The sequence below is a fragment of the Gymnoscopelus braueri genome, assembly GCF_963280865.1.
Source record: "Gymnoscopelus braueri genome assembly, chromosome: 13".
Taxonomy (NCBI): Eukaryota; Metazoa; Chordata; class Actinopteri; order Myctophiformes; family Myctophidae; genus Gymnoscopelus; species Gymnoscopelus braueri.
The window spans coordinates 43,883,799-43,901,620 of record NC_137615.1 but is presented as its reverse complement, the minus strand read 5'-3'; the positions used below and the strand labels follow the sequence as shown (position 1 = coordinate 43,901,620).

Genomic DNA, 17,822 nt, shown 5'->3' with positions numbered 1-17,822 from the left:
AAAGCAATGCCCTATTTTATAGCCTCACAACACATTGCGACATGTGAGATTGAAGATCTGCTCTTTTGGAAACATTTTGGAAACATTGGGAAAACCTTCCACAATAATGACATGTCCCAAAACAGGTGAGCCAGGTTAAAAGTGGTTACGTCTCACTGTGGGTTTTATTCATATTTAAACAATGAAAAGTATTAAAAAGCGATTGTGACTAAATAGTAACTACATTGGATCCATTAGAACACAGGTTCTTTTCCCATGTCACAATTTAAGTTGTTACACTTTGCCTGCAACAAACCTGTAGCATAATAATACAAAAAAATGCTATTATTCGACTAATTCTCTTTTTGTAAAATAATGCTTGTTCAAGTTAACGTGGGGACTCACCCGATGACCAGGTTGACTATACAGAGATGGAAGACCTTCTTGTCAGGGTCGTCATAGGAGATCTGCTCCTCCTCTTTCTCAATCTTCCTCATCAGCTCCTCTGCCTGACAACACAGTGGACACGTTGAACACATGGATTAACCCATTAAGACCGGGAAAAAAATCTTGTAATTTTAGATTTTAACCACTTTAACCATTATCTTATACTTGGGCAAAAATAGCAGATCTACAAGCTCATGCCGTGCTACAAACTTGTAGATCCACTTCTATATGTTTTTTAAAGCGATTTTTTTTTACTCAAATCTTTGCTTCTGTGGATTCTCCAAATGTCTTCTAAATCTTAACAGATTGCTATAATATCAGTGGTTCTCAAACTGTTTTCATGTCAAGGACCCTGCAAAATGATATGTATTTGTCCGTGGACCCCCCCATCTCAAACTATTTTGTTCCAGGGACCCACAGAAGCAAAGATTTGAGTTAAAAATGTATATATATAAAACATTTGCACTTGTAGAACAAATGAATGTTAAATCCAATCGATAACTGTAGAGTGGTGACAGTCACTTTGAAAAAACAGAATCAGTGCAACTGCTAGTTGTCAAAATGTAGTATTGTTCTTCATGAATAGCCAATAATATTTCATGAAGACGGAATGCACTTGCCCGTCGGGGCAATCTGAAAGCAAACTCTACTTGCCCGAATGTTTTATTTACTTAACACGGGCCGTCGGGCGACCGTTAGTGGACCCCACACATCCCCACTACAGACTATTCCACCTGCTGCCCTCTGGGAAGAGGTACCAGAGTATAAAGGCCAGCACAAGCAGATTGAAAGACAGTTTCCTCTATGAGTCTACGCGTTGAACTTTCTGTGGTGTTACTTTGCTTTGTATGCTGATCTTAGTCTTTTTACTGTTTTTAATTCATTTATTTAAGCTTAGTATTGACATTTATGAACTGTTTTTATTTCTGTGTTTTTGGAGCACCTCCCCAACATAAGTTTTTAACAGTGTGTACTTGTACATCCTTGTTACAATAAATCTCTTGAATCTTGAATAGTGTCAACCTGCTTTAATCCATGTAAACACACTGACACACAGTATAAATGTTAAAACACACCGACAGTCCCTCCAAATGTTAATTGGCCATGTGTTAATATCTGCTGTATACAATGTCAATAGTTTATGCACTATCCAATATGAACGTACCTCTTCGTTTTGACTGGTCATGATGTAGGATACACACAGGTTGGCCAGAACCACAGCGCTGACATTCAGGATCTGGAGAGAGAAAAGGACGCACGCTTGTATTTATTTATTTATCACCAGAGCAGGTTCAGACGCAAAGGGTGTTTAGGGCAGTGGTTCTCAAAGTAGTTAATATAGCTCCCCCCTTTCAGAAATGTTCAAAAATAGCAGATGCACAAGCTCACCGCGCGTCACTTCGTACCGCGCTGTGAGCTTGTACATCTGCTATTTTTTAACATTTCTGAAAAATATCGTTTTTTGAATAATATAGATTTTTTTCTTTTTTTTACATAAAATCTTCTCTTCTGGGGGTCCCTGGCACAAAACCTTTTCAGATGGGGGTCCGCGGCCAAATACATATCAATTTGGGGGGGAGAACCACTGGTTTAGGTAAACCACTTCATCATAGGAAATGTATTTCAAATCACACTGTAAACACCTGAGGGATCATCCTTTGTAAGCCTCATTTACTCAGCAGTATGACGACGTCGCTTGCAATAAGAACAGATCTACAAGCTAACAACACGCTGCGATGCTGCTACACATTGTTAGTTTGTAGATCTGTTATTTTTTGGCAAGTGACACCCTGAGCAATGGAGAATGAATAAAGCTTTAGAGTCCACTCCGGTAATTCTTGTTTTATCAGGGCTTTCTGCAGGTTTCAACTGGTAAATGTAGAACCATTATGAGGGCCTATCTATTTTTAAAAAATCAGTCAAAATCGTATTTAAGACTTTTTTAAGGACCTGCGAAAACCCTGTATAAACATGTGACACTCCAATTTTCCAGGATAATTTCTTTGAAAATCTCTCTCTTGTCTCAAATTCTACATTTGTTGTGTTCTGGGTTTTGTGTGAAAGCCCTGCAGGAGGAGAAGGACCAAAACAACACAGCAGAAAACAAACACCACTCCAACAAGACAAACAAGCAGATCTCATGCAAAGACAGGAGAGAGCACTTCAATCGTCCAAAACAGAGTGAACTGAAAAGCAGCACACAGGGCTGTTTTCAGGGGCTGTCTCTGGGTCTTGTTACCGAGGGTTTACGCTTGCAGGGACACTCCTGAATGCTACACTGCTCCAGCTAGCGAGCACAGCAATGGAACAAACAAACAAACAAACAAACAAACAAACAGGCAGACTGTCAACAGTTTTATGTCCGGACTTGGAACAGCTGTCCTATCGACATGCATCGTTAAGCATTGTGGTGAAGGACATACTGTAGGACATGTACTTGGAGTAGTGTGTGTGTGTGTGTGTGTGTGTGTGTGTGTGTGTGTGTGTGTGTGTGTGTGTGTGTGTGTGTGTACACACACACTGTGTACACATGTACGGGTTAACCACTTCAGCTAACCTTAAAAAGGTATAGTTCACCCCAAAATGACTTTTTTTGATGACCGGCAGCGGTTCCGGTAGGAGACACAAAGAGTCTCCTTTGTGTCTCCTACCGGAACCGCTGCCTACCGGTCCGCTGGTCATCAAATTATTGTCTTAGGAATGCGACAAAAACTGAAAAATATCCATGAATTCAAGTCTCCATGGGGTGACTAATCGATAGATTTATTTTTTTTGGGGTGAACTATCCCTTTAACTCACAATTGGCATTGGTAAAGATTGGCTTTTGATCAGATATCCCCATATGAAAAAAAGATTCTCAATGTTTAACTCCCTTCAATAGTAAAAAATCACTGACTCAACATACATTAGCACCAGTTTTAACATCATCAACATAATTAGCGTTATTAAAATGTGTGCCTTTGACGTGATGGTATCATTACCAACAGATGGGGTAAAGTATTGAGAAATGATATGGCAACAACAAAGGAGAAACTTTGATTGTAACTGATATTAATCCACGTTTCATGAATCGAGGTTATTGGCTCTGTTTACACCTGGCATTGGAATGATTCCCCCGCAAAACGTAGATCACTGCGCACAGTAGTGTCCTCATACTGTGGTATTTACATTATTTAAGGTCTCCCCTTAACTCTGACAGTCAGAGTTACAGACTTTTAAGCCTCCATTCAGATCCCCCGGCCTAAACGAACCCAGAGAGTTCCTGGAATCCACTTACAGCACACCCTGGTGGACAAATGTGCGGTCAGCGTGACATACTAAAATACAATACAATGCGTCTATCTGCACAGACAAACAGACAGCCTTGTTACAATAGTTTTACATTGCTTCACGGCAAAAGAAAGCATTTACAATACTGTGTTCTATAGCCACAGTTTTGTTTTACTAAGTTGCCATTTTAAATGTTACTTGCTTTTTAAAATTACAATCTGAGCTGCCCGTCACTATTTCATGTTAAGGTGAACTTGCTGCTTGTATTCACACCTTAACATTTATATCCTTCCACGTACAGGACAAAGAAATGAACGTGGGGTGACAGCAGTGGTGGAAAAAGTACTCAAATGTTTTACTTAAGTAAAAGTATCAATACTGCAATGTAGAAGTACTCTGTTTGTTACAAGAAAAAGTCAAAAATTCAAAATTTACTTGAGTAAAACTACAAAAGTTACTAGTTGGTATCAAAATGTACTTAAAGTACTATTTTCAAATAGCCTAGCTATAAAATAGGGCTAAAGTGGTTAATGTGTGTTTTATAATGTAATAATTTATATTTGCAAAGTAACTAGTAAGTAAAGTTTTCAAATAATTGTAGTGGAGTAAAAGTACAATATTTGCCTCTGAGATGTAGTGGAGTAGAAGTAAAAGTATAGACAATTGGAAATACTCCAGTAAAGTAAAAGTACCTCAAAATTGTACTTAAGTACAGTACTTGAGTAAATGTACTTAGTTACTTTACACCACTGGGTGACAGGGCCTTCTCGGTGGCCGCCCCTTCCCATGGAACTCACTCCCAGCTCACATCAAAGCTGCCCCCACCCTCGCCACGTCTAAAACCACACTCAAAACCCACCTTTTCTGACTCGCATTCCCTACCTAATACCCCCCTTTTTACCTTTGCTTCTATAGTTTTTAACTTTTTAATATAGTTTCTTTCCTAATAAAGTTGTTTTTATTTAGTTTTCGGTTTTGTAAAGCGACTTTGAGTACTCAGAAAAGCGCTATATAAATGTTATGTGTTGTTATTATTATTATTATTACAGCAGTTGTTGCATGTGTATTCAAAACACTGCGTTTACACTTTATTACGTATGTGTCCAAAACTCCATCTCGGTGTTACTTTAACTCTGAGAGTGTACAAATGGAACCAAATGGACCCGTAGCGGTTCCATTTGTACACTCTCCGAGTTAGAGACAAATAGGCTCTATGCACAGCAGCCATATTGGGAATGAATTGGGCCCCTTCCTTACTTCCTTCATAGGTGTTACCAATAATACTACGGTAATTAAGGCTCAGTTCCATTTAGTGTGGCACAGTGGCTGTCTTATTTTCAAGGACCCCCATAACTCTGAGAGTGTACAAATGGAACCAAATGGACCCTCACAGGTCCATTTGGTTCCATTTGTACACTCTCAGAGTTACACACCCACCATAAGGGGCCATTTGGGAACCAAAATGGAGTGTGTCTAGTGAGCCAACATGCACAATATCAGCACCCTGACCAGAATGGAACAGAGTCTTCATTAGTGTCACTCGTAACACCTGTGAAGCAAGTAAGAAGGGGCCCAATTTCTTTCCAATATGGCTACTGTGCACAGAGCCTATTAAGCGACACTGAAGAATCTTGCTTGTATGCTAAATGTAGTGGCCCGGGGAACCCACGACCAACTTACGTTATCGTAGTGTTTCTTGACTATGGGCTCGTAGAAGCCGATGGCCTCCTTGTACTTGTTCTCCTGCATGAAGAGGACGTGGGCCACGTTGAGCTTCCAGGTGTCGTGCTCGTCGCAGATCTCCACCGACTTGCGGAAGATCTTCTCCACCATGGGGTAGTTGTCCCTGTTCCAGTAGATCTTGGCCTGGGCCATCAGCACCGGGATGTATCTGGGGACGAGACCATGGGGCCGGTCAGACGTGAAGGACGTGGGGGGAGGGAGGGACATGGCCATTTAGGCAGTGTTGATTTGTTGACGAAAAATGTCTACCTTTTTTCACTGACGAAAAGTAAATAAAAACTAAGCTATGATGACAATTACGTCAACAAATCAAAACTAGACTACAATGTTTGGGAGGGACTAGTGGAGAAGAGATCCCAAAAATCCATTTTCACGTGACAAAAACTTAACAGAATTGTATTCAAAAGACTATGACTAAAACTAAATCAAAATTTGCTGTCAAAATCAACACTGCATTTAGGACAGTTGGTTCTCAAACGTTTTCATCTGAAAATGCTTTGTGCCAGGGACCCCCATTTTCTGTTGTTACAATGTTTCAAACATTTTTTTTCAAGATTTTAAACAAAAGAAAATAGCAGATCTACAAGCTTATATCCAATGTATATAGGTTTAAAGTGGTTAGACAGATTTTTGACATTAAGCTGTGGACCCCACTTTGAGAACCATTGATTTAGGAGGAAGATGAGGGGAGAGACAGAGTCATTTAGGAGGAAAACGAGAGGAGTGACATGGCCATTCAGGAGGAAGAGAAAAGGTCACAGATGGTATGCTATGCTGGTCTTGGACCAATATCCCTGTTCGAAACAGGGATATTGATACATTTTGTTGACTCAAATGTTCTCCTCAACCTGAACTGAGAATTGTGTGTTTGTCGCTTAAGTACTTTAGGCAGTTGATATTTGAAATATCAACACAGTTAAATAATTTCTACTTCCACTTGAGCACAATTAGAGGTGTGTGTTTGTGTGTGTGTGTGTGTGTGTGTGTGTGTGTGTGTGTGTGTGTGTGTGTGTGTGTGTGTGTGTGTGTGTGTGTGTGTGTGTGTGTCTCTCACTTTTCCAGCATCTGGTCATAGTCCTGCAGTGCCTTCTTAAGGCCCTCGTTGTCTCGAGCCACTCTGACCTCTTGCACCTTTAAGGAGATGAGAAAGAACTACAATCAAGCACACTTCTTTATTGATAACACAATCGGTTTTCCGTTTATATATCGTCGCTGTCGGGTGGAAAACCTTGTATGTCCAAACCAGTTTCTTTTTTTATGATTATTTTAAAAACATTTTAAATAGCGAAAATAGCCGATCTATAAGCTCAGTGTGAGCTTGTAGATCTGTTATTTTCACTACTTTTGTGAAACATTTGTGTGATGTGATGAAGTACGGTATTGATTTATGAACAAACTGAACTAAAATGTTTAAACTTGGAGATACAAGGTGTCTGCCCGACAGACGCGACATATTTATATTGACATTGATTATTTAGTCAGACCTACACATTGGGGAAGGGGGGGGGGGGAGATTTGGTACAGAGCTCCTTCCTCCTTCCTTTAATAATCTGTATGTAGGTGAGATACTGTTATTTCCTAGTGTTTGATAGGCTAAAAGTAGACAACCACTATAGGGCACCAGAATTCAAAGTTTCACATTTAATCAACCTAATTAAACCCTATTAAACCATCTGATATTGAAACCCCATCGAGCACCTCTGGTGGTCCCCAGACCCCACTTTGAGAACCGCTGACCCATAAGATCATGTGATCATTATTGTGATGATGAAAAATGTACCGAGTCTGTACAGTATAAAGTAATATACTCGCATGCTACATTTGGACCTCAGTGCGCCAAGAAACGATCACTCTGCAATGAAAGACCTTATAATCTACTAGTTACTTCAGAGTGGGGTAGAGCAGTGGTTCTCAACCTGTGAGTCAGGACCCCCAGGGGGGACCACATACTTTTGGGGGGTCCCCAGATGACAGTGAAGTGAAAATTCAAGGACTTAATGCCTCAAAAATAAAAAAATAAAATAAAATAAAAAGACCATTACTGCATCAAAAGTAATCAACAAACTACACTAAAAACATTGGCCAAATTGTCAAATAATATAAAAAAGAGGCAGAAATTGTGAAAATAGCAGATCTACAAGCTCACAACGCCTCGACTCCTACAATTCCAAGTGCTTTTCAGGGTGGGGGGTCCCCAGTTCAAATATGATTATTTTGGGGGGGTCACGGCCTGAAAAGGTTGAGAGCCACTGGGGTAGAGTAGTCTACCCAGCCAACTCTTCCACAATCTTAGAACGCTACAGAGTCTGTAACTGCGCCTCGCATAGTTGCAAACTGTCATCTCTCTGTCATTTCTGTTCACAAAAATATATTTTTAAATATCTTTCAAATATATGTTTGGATTCCCATTTCTGCCAAGCAGCAAGCTAGATAGGCTTTGAATCATTTGTCGTAAAGCAGTCCTTATTACGCAGCTGCAAAGACGAAACGGACGTGAGGGGGAGGCGGGACATCCGCTTTATTTTCTAAACAAAATTTCAGCTTAGATGAAAAGCATTGTGAAATGATGTGAGCAACCAGTCTGTCTCCAGAGACTAGAGGGAGAAAAGACATGGAGGCATGATCGCTGAAGAATCTTCCTGCATCCTTTGCACCTTTTTTTTTGCCACTTCATTTATGTGTGTGTTGTGTTTGTGTCGCTTCTATTACTATTTTTAAGTCACTCTCTGCAACCATATTGTACTGGGTGGGACATGAATACAAGCTGAAGCGCACCTGTTTGGCCAGCTTGCGTAGCTGCTCCGTCAGCTTGGCGTTCATCTCGTCGAACTTCCTGAAGGCCTGTTGAACCGAGACAGACAGGAGGGCAAACATTAAGAACCTTACGACGGTTCTTTCACAGAACAGAAGGAAATAGATGGCCATGGTTCTCAGCTCAACTGATTACTACTCCACACACAGTCCACAGGGTCCATTTGGATTTTTTTTGCAGCGTAGATTTCCATTCTACCAGCTAGTTGATTGCATTCCCACCGTGGCCAAAGAGAATACTCGATTCGGACTGGCCGTAGAGGGAGCAATATTTTGAGATAATTGCACACATAACGTAGCGTAGCGGCCTCATCGCTGTTCTAAATTAACCCATTAAGACCGGGAACGCATCTGTGTCATTTTAAGATTTCATAGCACGGCACTCGGTGCTGCACTATGAGCTTGTATATCTGCTATTTTTGAACAGCCAAAGAAATCTTAAAATGACACAGACGCGTTCCCGGGCTTAAAGGGTTAATACACGCTTGATAAACATTGTAGTGTACTCAGCTGGTACTCATTTCTAGGTCATTATTACAGCTTCTCCCACTTGCTGGAGTAGTAATGCAATGTTTATTCCAAGGTTGATGAAGTAGATAGTGCCAAGTGCCAACATTAAGTTTCTAATCTCCCAAAAATAAGTGGCTGTGGAATAAGCAGGATAATCAACGCCAAGCTGTGTGGTTACTGTCTGCATCTAAAAATGTCGTACTCTGCAGAGGCAGACACCCCCCCCCTCTATTTCGTGTTGGGTGGGGGAGGGGTAGGTAGCCTCTGCATTGTTCATACATTATGGATAATCTTGTGTCTTGTCGTTGATTATCTTAGTTATTTATCTAGTGTGCCATGATACCATGTCAAAACTGCTCCCTGATTAAATGGCTAGAACGAAAACCAGCAGACATCCGCGGACCCCCAGGGATCCTTGGGGGGGGGGTGTTCCAGGGGGTCCCCAGCAAAAGTAGTTAAAGGAGTAGTTCACCCCCAAAATTGACTTATTTTCTATCAATTACACACCCAATGAAGCATTGAATTCATAGAGATGTTTTTGTTTTTGTCGCATTCCTGAGCCAATAATTTGATGATAATAATAAAGACCCTATGTATCCGGTAGGAGACACAAAGGAGACTCTTTGTGTATCCTACCGGAAAGACCGCGGTTATCAAATTATTGGCTTAGGAATGCGATAAAAACAAAAAAATGAATTCAAGGCTTCATGGGGTGTGCAATTGATAGAAAATAAGTCATTTTTGGGGGAACTACTCCTTTAATATAGCGACAATCATTTTAACCACTTTAACCATATTTTATACATTGACTATTCAAAAATAGCAGATCTACAAGCTCATAGTGCGGCACTGAGTGCCGCGCTATGAGCTTGTAGATCTGCTATTTTTGAAAAATCTTGAACATTTTTGCAAATCCTTGAATATATATATATGTTATATATATATTTTTTAAAGTGAACCCTTTTCACTCAAATCTTTGCTTCTGAAGGTCCCCCTGGCACAAAACATTTTCAGATGGAGGTCCGCGGCCAACTATATATCAATTTAGGGGTCCTTGGCACCAAAAAAGTTTGAGCTCTAGGGTCATTTTGAGAAAAAGCTGTGAGCATTGTTCTGAACAGTGTTACCTCTTCTGGCGCTGTCTGGCAGGTCAACATGGCGTCCAGGAACTCATACAGGTACTGAGGACCGAAAAAGAATAATCTCAATATCAGCACACAAACTCCCATAATCGTTGCTGTCGGACAGCAACCTCTAATCTCCATATTCTAACTTTTTAGAATTCCCGGCACAAAGCGATGCATTTTGAGCTTGTAGATCTGCTACTTTTGCTATTTTTGAATCCTGAGAAGTAACAGTTTTGGACATATGAGGTTCCCTCCCAACGATATCATGGTTTGTATGGAGCGTTACTCATTGGTGGAAAGTAACTAAGTATATTTACTCAAGTACTGTACAAGTACAATTTTACTTAATTTTACTTAACTTGAGTTCAACTTTTCTATACTCCACGTCTCCACAACATCTCAGAGGCAAATATTGTACTTTTTTTTTTTTATTCACTATAACTATTTGACAGCTTTAGCTACTTGTTACTTAATACAGAGTATACATTAACAAATAAATGAAGATGTAATATAGGTTAAACTACCCAGCAGCACATAAAGGCATTCAAATCAGCTTCACAATTACCAGCTGCAACAGTAAAGTGATGAACACATTAATGCATTATATTTACAATACAATAATATGATTGTGAAATGGACGATTTCTGCATAATGAGTACATTTATTTTTGTGTAATTTCTTGGCCAGTTCAAACTTGCAAAAGAGACTTTTGTTGTCTCAACGTGATTTTACTGCTAAAATAAATACACATATAAGTATATTTTTGTGACAATACTTTGTACTTTTACTCAAGTACAACTTTGAATACAGGACTATTTCTGCATTGTGGTATCGCTACTTTAACTTTAGTACTTCCACCTGTATTACTTACTTACCGGGGAGAGGAACTTGTACGTAAGGTGAGCCTTGTCAGCCAACACATCAGCAGCCAGGTCAAAATACTGAGAGAGACAGACAGACAGACAGACAGACAGACAGACAGACAGACAGACAGACAGACAGACAGACAGACAGACAGACAGACAGACAGACAGAGAGATGTTGTTGTTTATTTTAGATCCCCATTAGTCACTGCCTCAGCAGGGGTCAAACAGCACAATTAAAAACATTACAGTGCAATTATAAAATTGATGAGCAAAAATCAAAGAACAATTAAAGAACCAATACAATACACCCATTCACACACATACCAAAGACAAAAAACAACAATTATCCTAAATGACGAAAAAAAATATGAATATATATGCTATATAGAGCATGCATCAATAGAGCAACGCTAACCAGAAACAACACACTGAACTGAATTTAAACAAAAATAAATGAAACAGCATAACTCATGACAAATAGAATAAAACTGACAAACGTTAGACACAATCTAAAGCGATCTCTTTCTGCATTACATCTCTTCTCAGTCTATTCTTAATGAAAAACTAGCACCCAGCAGTTCCCCCCCTGCTCACACACCACAGAGAACATTTCATTAAAATGGTATTAATGACACTGTTGGCTTGAGTCACACTCTCTGTGTCTGTCTATATTTAGTTTTAATCACCAGCAGAGTTGGTTTTAACCCATTAAGACCTGAGGCTGATTAAAAAAATGTCTTCTAAATCCAGTTTTCTGAAAAACGTTTGTTTCTATATCAGTGGTGCTCATGACTTTCTCATTGTCAAGGACCCCCAAAAATTACATAACTTTGGCCGCCGACCGCCATCTCAAAATATTTTGTTCAAGGGACCCCCAGAAGAAACGATTTGAGTTAAAAATGTTTGCTTTGAAAGAAATACAAATACATGTATATCTCTGCTGTCGGGCAGAAACTACAAAATGTTCATTTTTCAGGAAATTAACTAAACAAAAAGTGGAGTTAGGAGGTTTTGTTCATCATCGATAAGAACAGCTGAATGGACCTCCAAGCTCTCAATGAGGTTGGAGGTCAAAAGTGGGTGGAGCCTGGAGTCAGCAAAGCCAGCTAACTCTACCCCTCTTTGGTGGAGTTAGCTGGTTTAGCAGAAAGTTTGAGGATCCAATGGAGTTAGCTGGTTTTGTCAGAAGCGCTTTTTAATACTTTTCATCTGTTAAATCTTTTTTAACCAACACACAGACGTAAAGGGTGTTCAATAGCACTGATTTATGGGAAAAAATGCAAAAGCGGAAAAATTGAGTTAGCTGGTTTCTGCCCGACAACAACCCGGTTTTAATGGGTTAAGGCTCGCACCACGAGGAGAGGGGGTGAGATCCTGCTTCCTGATGCAAAACAATTACAAACCCACACCGGCAGAAACACTCATTAAACAGACCAGCGGGTGCGTTCTTCCTGAGACCGCGGCTGTGCATAGTAAGTTACATGGGAGAAAGGCGTGAGCCGGGCAAGACAACAGGCTGTACAACGTTGCTGTCAGGCAGAAACCTCTTACTGTATCTCCATATTCTAACTTTTTGTGTTTTTTTTTTCATGAATTAGTGCCGTGCTTGATCATACTACAGCGTCACACAAAAGCATCAAAGAGTAGCAGGTCCAGTAGCGCTAGGGTGGCGCAGTGGTTAAGTCCCTGCCCAAAAGAGAAATTTGATGTCTTCCCGGGACCCAAACTAGTAAAAATAGTCGATCTACAAGCTCACAACGCGTCGCAGTTGTGAGCTTGTAGATCTGCTATTTTCACTATTTCTTACGTTTTTTTAAATGTATTTTGTTATGGAATTTAGATTTTTTTATGAATAATTGTGAGAAAGAAATCCGAAAAAATAAATTGAAAATCTTTTGAAATATATATATATATATACATTTTTAAATAAGAAGCGAGTCGCGACCCATAAAAATGTGTCCGCGACCCACAAATGGGTCCCAAAACCACGCCCGCCTGGGCGAAACACCTGGGAAAGAGGGAGTCCCGTCCACCACCACAGAAGCTGTGGGTTTGAATCCGCCGTGGTGCGTCCGGCTTTGTCGGGCGTCTATGCGAACACAATTGGCCCGTGTTCAGGGGAAGGAAGCCGGGCGGGGAGGGTGGTATTGGTCATTGCACATACTCCTACAGGCTGGGGCGCCTCAATTTCAATTTAGGTCCTTTTCACAAACCTTATAGAGAGAGCCCAGTGGGACTCAAGAGGAGCACAGGCCTTTTATGGTGGGTGCAGGAGCAGTGCATTTTAAAGGAGACACTGTTTATGTTTAGATATATTCCTCAAATTCCACAAAAAACTCACTTGATATTATGGATTTTGTCTTCTCAACTTCAACTTTATTGTCCCCAATGCTTTGGAGTTTCACCCTGTTGTATAGACAGTGTATCTGAACCTCTGATGAACCAGGTCACACTCAGGACGTGTACAGTACATTCTGGAATGTTTTGAATGCCATTAAATTGCATACTTGCAGAAGAGGAGCACAAGTGTTTTATGGTGGTTGGTTTACCTCATACTTGCAGTAGAGGAGCACACGCATTTTACGGTGGTTTTACCTCATACTTGCAGTAGAGGAGCAGCAGGTTACCGAAGGTGACCGGGGGGAAGGGGACCTGCTGGAGGAGGAAGGCCAGCTTCTCAAAGCCCTCCGTGGGCTTCTTGTCCATGTTCATCAGAGCCTGGTTGTGGAGGGTCACCGCGTCCAGCTCCTATGGCGGGCACACACACACACACACACACACACACACACACACACACACACACACACACACACACACACACACACACACACACACACACACACACACACACACACACACACACACACACACACACACACACACACACACACACTAAATCCTAACAGTTTTTTGAAAAAAATCTAAAACATTTTTTTTCAAGATTTTTCAAAAATAGCAGATCTACAAGCTCATCGCACGGCACTCGGTGCCGCACCATGAGCTTGTATATCTGCTATTTTTGAATAGCCAAAGAAATCTTAAGTGACACAGATGCGTTCCAGGTCTTAAAGGGACACTTCACCCCAAAAAAACTTTGTTTCAATGGATTAGTCACCCCATGGAGACTTGAATTCATGGATATTTTTTAGTTTTTGTCTCATTCCTAAGACAATAATTTGATGACCAGCGGACCGGTAGGCAGCGGTTCCGGTAGGAGACACAACGGAGACTTGTTGTGTCTCCTACCGGAACCGCTGCCGGTCATCAAATTATTGTCTTAGGAATGAGACAAAAAACTCAAAAAATATCCATGAATTCAAGTCTCCATGGGGTGACCAATCCATTGAAACAAAGTTTTTTTTGGGTGAAGTGTCCCTTTAATGGGTTTAGCCCTAATAGATCTGCTGATTTTGAATTGTCTTTAAATACTTTTTGAAAATGTTCGCCTATAATGACATGCCCAAAGTAGGAACGGACTATATGTTTATACATGGTTTATAAACAAGCAGTCAAGGAAGGAACAGATTGTTAATGTGGAACATTAAACAGTGGACCCATGATACACTATATCCAAATGCAGAGGAAAAAGAGAAGGTAAGAGAATTCTCTTTTTATCAGCTACAAGTTAACTAATGGGAGAGGGGCTCAGGAGGTAGCACCTTGGGAAACGAAAGGTTCCCGGTTCGATGACCGGCTCCCCCTGGGTTAGTATCAAAGTGTCCTTGAGCAAGACACTGACCTCCTAATTGCTCCTGATGAGCGTGAGGTTGGTGACTTCAATGGTTTCCTCCACCATTGGTGTCTGTGTGAATGTGTGTGTGAATGTAATGCACATTGTAAAGCGCTTTGGACAAAGGCGCTTTGTAAATGCACCATTTACCTTTAATTTTTGTTTTAATTAAATATTTAAAAAAAGAATAGCTATGTGTTGTGAGCTTGTATATTTTCACCATAGTGAGCCAAGTATAAAATAGAGCATAAGGGATCGTGGCTTCCCTGCTTGCGAGTCTTTTGTTGTGTTGTGTATGAGGTGGGCTGCAGAAGAATCGACCTTGACCAAGTTGGCTGAATCTGAAAACACACCTACGCGTGTGCTACACACAGTAATGTAAAAAAAAAACATTGGGAAATGGCAGAAATACCTCTTCTGATCTGGGGGGCATGTCGGTCAAGGCATCTTGCGCACCTTCCACTAGAGGAATCCACATAAAAATAAAAACAACAGAAAATGTGCGGTCCATTTCAGTTAGCATGCATCCATTTCTGTTGTTCATTGTTTGCATATATGATATATTCTGGGTGACAAATGGATGTTGTTTCTTTTGACTTATTCTACTGCAGTCTACTGACTTATTCTGCTGTACTCCCTACCAGTGGTGTAAAGTAACTAAGTACATTTACTCAAGTACTGTACTTAAGTAGTACAATTTTGAGGTATTTTTACTTTACTGGAGTATTTCCAATTGTCTATACTTTTACTTCAACACCACTACATCTCAGAGCCAAATACTGTAAATTTACTCCACTACAATCATTTGAAAAATTACAGTTATTAGTTACTTTGCAGATATCAATTATTACATTATAAAACACACATTAACCACTTTAGCTCGGCTATTTGAAAATAGCCGATCTACAAGTTCACAGCGCGTTGTGAGCTTGTAGATCTGCTATTTTCAAACATTTTAGTACTTTTACTTTTGGTACTTTAAGTACTTTTGGATACCAATACTTTTGTACTTAAGTGCATTTTGAATTCCGTACATTTACTTGTAACAGAGTACTTCTACATTGCAGTATTGATACTTTTACTTAAGTAAAACATTGAACTACTTTTTACACCACTGCCCTGAATTCAAACTACTGCTTCTCATGCCTCCTCGCTGGGCACGTGGGCTAAATGCTAATGCATCCTCTATATCGTCTCTGTTGGGTGGAATTTCCGTGGAAACCTCATATGTCCAACACTGTTACTTTTCAGGATACAAAATAGCAAAAGTAGCTGATGCTTTTGTGTGAATGATCAAGTAGGGCATTCATTTACGGAAAAAAAACACACGAGTGGGAGTCGGCGCCAAGTACTCCAACTTGTCTCTGGGTTTCGTCTCATCCTCCCACCCTTGATGAGAGAGAAGACACACGAGTGGAGCAGGGAAACCCTGACCCTGTGGTTCTGGCAGCATTCATTTGTTAATGTGGGCACGAGACTACCCTATGTCTCCTTTTGTGTGCCATAGCATAGCGTGATCTTGCACTATTTGTAAGCGCCATCTGCCTAATAAAGTAATAATGTGTCGGAGGTTGGTGGTGTGGAGATGAGAAAGTGTGGTGCATGTGAGCATGCGTGAGCATGTGTGTGTGTGTGTGTGTGTGTGTGTGTGTGTGTGTGTGTCCGTACGCAGTAAAATCCTTAGTGTTCATTTATCCATTTGTAAGTTAAATGAACACTGAGTATTCTACTGTGTAGCGTAGGGTAGTGAAATAAAATAAAAAAGGGAGTCTGGAGTCTTTCCGTGTGGGGCTCACTCTACCGTCCCACCCCCTCCTTCTCCTCTCTTTCTCTTGTTTTCTTGTTTTGATCCTGAAGTCTCTCTGTCACTCTTTCCTCCACTCCCCTCTCAGTCTTTCTCTCCATGTCTACTCCCGCTCTTTGTACATTTCTTCCATCTGTCATTCACCTCGCTTCTCTTTCCTACAGTATGCAATGCATCTCTCTCTCTCTCTCTCTCTCTCTCTCTCTCTCTGAGAAACGTACTTAGATGCTTTACACCACAGATTTTCTCAGTCTCTCCACTAGTATTTTCTCTCTCTCTGTGTCTCTCTCTGAGTAGACTGCCCTAGCGTGGCTCATGTCTGGCATAGAGGGGCGGGTTTAACATCTCCGAGAGAGAATGCGTGTGATCCCATTGGTTCACCGATCTGTCCGTCAGCCCCCGCCCCGTCAACACAACATTTGGAGTGTCGCCCACTGCACACCGACTCGCTGGTCCAGGCTTTTATTTTTTAGCAAAACTAAAAAATAAAAGCCTAGAGATCGAGGCTATACTCTCTGAGCTGCCGTCCCCTTGTGTTTGGATGACGCGTGTCAGTGTTCCTCTCACAGTTCTTCAGCTGGTACTGAATGGCGGCCTTGAGGTTGAAGCTCTCCACCAGCGCCGTCTCGTGCAGCACCAGGGTGTTGCCCACGCTGCCGCACGTCGATGCCGTCCGTGGGTCACGCCCACGTTCAGTTCTGTGGAACGGACGCAAGCGCCACAAGACAAACATTCAAGTATGTTAAATCATTTTGTGCTGCAATCCAAGTGGTGTTCCGCTGCACCTACTTACTGTTTTAATGCCTATTTTGGCCCGCCATAGTAAAATGACTTTATATAACCACTTAACCCATTAAGACCTGGAACGCATCTGTGTCACTTTTAGATTTGAGCTAAAAAATCATTATTTTACACTTTGGCTATTCAAAAATAGCAGATCTACAAGCTCATTACGAGCTTGTAGATCTGCTATTTTTGAAAATGTGTGAAAAATGTGTGCAAATCTTTGAACATGTATTCTTTTAAAGCACATTTTTAACTCAAATCCCCTGGAACAAAATATTTTGAGGTGGGGGGTCCGCGGCCAAATACATAAAATTTTGGGGGTCCTTGACAATTATGAAAAAGTTTCGAGAACTGATATAGAAACGCTTTTTAGAAAACTGTTGGGATTTAGAAAACATTTGTAGAATCGGCTTCAGGTCTTAACTCTCTCAGTGCCAAAAAACGAGTTATCCCGAGTTTTTTCTGAATGCCCTCAGTGCCAAGAACGAAAAATCCAGAGTAAAAAAAAGAAGAAAAAAAATGGAAAAGAATCCATTCAGCTCCATTCACTTCTTGTTTAACTTATTACTGAAAAAGGCTGTATCTCGGCTCCTGAGAACTTTTTTAAACTTTTAATTTAAAAAAATTGCTGGCACAGTATGAACATATTTTTTTATTTCATTGGCACTGAGAGAGTTAATGGGTTAAGCTCTAAAAATATTCAATCTACGAATTCACAATGTCTCGCAACCCTATCCCTGAATAAATAA

General features: G+C 40.7%; 2 protein-coding genes across 2 annotated transcripts in view; one reads left to right on the top strand and one right to left on the bottom strand.

The window, feature by feature from the left end:
• cUnh16orf89 (chromosome Un C16orf89 homolog) overlaps window positions 1-2,544 on the top strand; it is a 30,786-nt gene extending 28,242 nt beyond the window's left edge. The window contains exon 9 of the mRNA XM_080447977.1: window positions 2,499-2,544. The gene's annotated coding sequence lies outside the window, so the exon portion shown is untranslated. The remainder of the gene's footprint in view (window positions 1-2,498) is intronic.
• Window positions 1-17,822, bottom strand: part of ift70 (intraflagellar transport 70) — a 34,514-nt gene that overhangs the window by 9,744 nt on the left and 6,948 nt on the right. The window contains exons 6-16 of the mRNA XM_080448349.1: window positions 17,804-17,810; window positions 16,855-16,985; window positions 14,896-14,945; window positions 13,349-13,501; window positions 10,763-10,828; window positions 9,888-9,941; window positions 8,215-8,280; window positions 6,494-6,570; window positions 5,377-5,587; window positions 1,592-1,663; window positions 385-488 (exon numbers count right to left, since the gene is read on the bottom strand). Of these exons, the coding sequence (XP_080304475.1) occupies window positions 385-488; window positions 1,592-1,663; window positions 5,377-5,587; window positions 6,494-6,570; window positions 8,215-8,280; window positions 9,888-9,941; window positions 10,763-10,828; window positions 13,349-13,501; window positions 14,896-14,945; window positions 16,855-16,985; window positions 17,804-17,810 (991 nt within the window). The remainder of the gene's footprint in view (window positions 1-384; window positions 489-1,591; window positions 1,664-5,376; window positions 5,588-6,493; window positions 6,571-8,214; window positions 8,281-9,887; window positions 9,942-10,762; window positions 10,829-13,348; window positions 13,502-14,895; window positions 14,946-16,854; window positions 16,986-17,803; window positions 17,811-17,822) is intronic.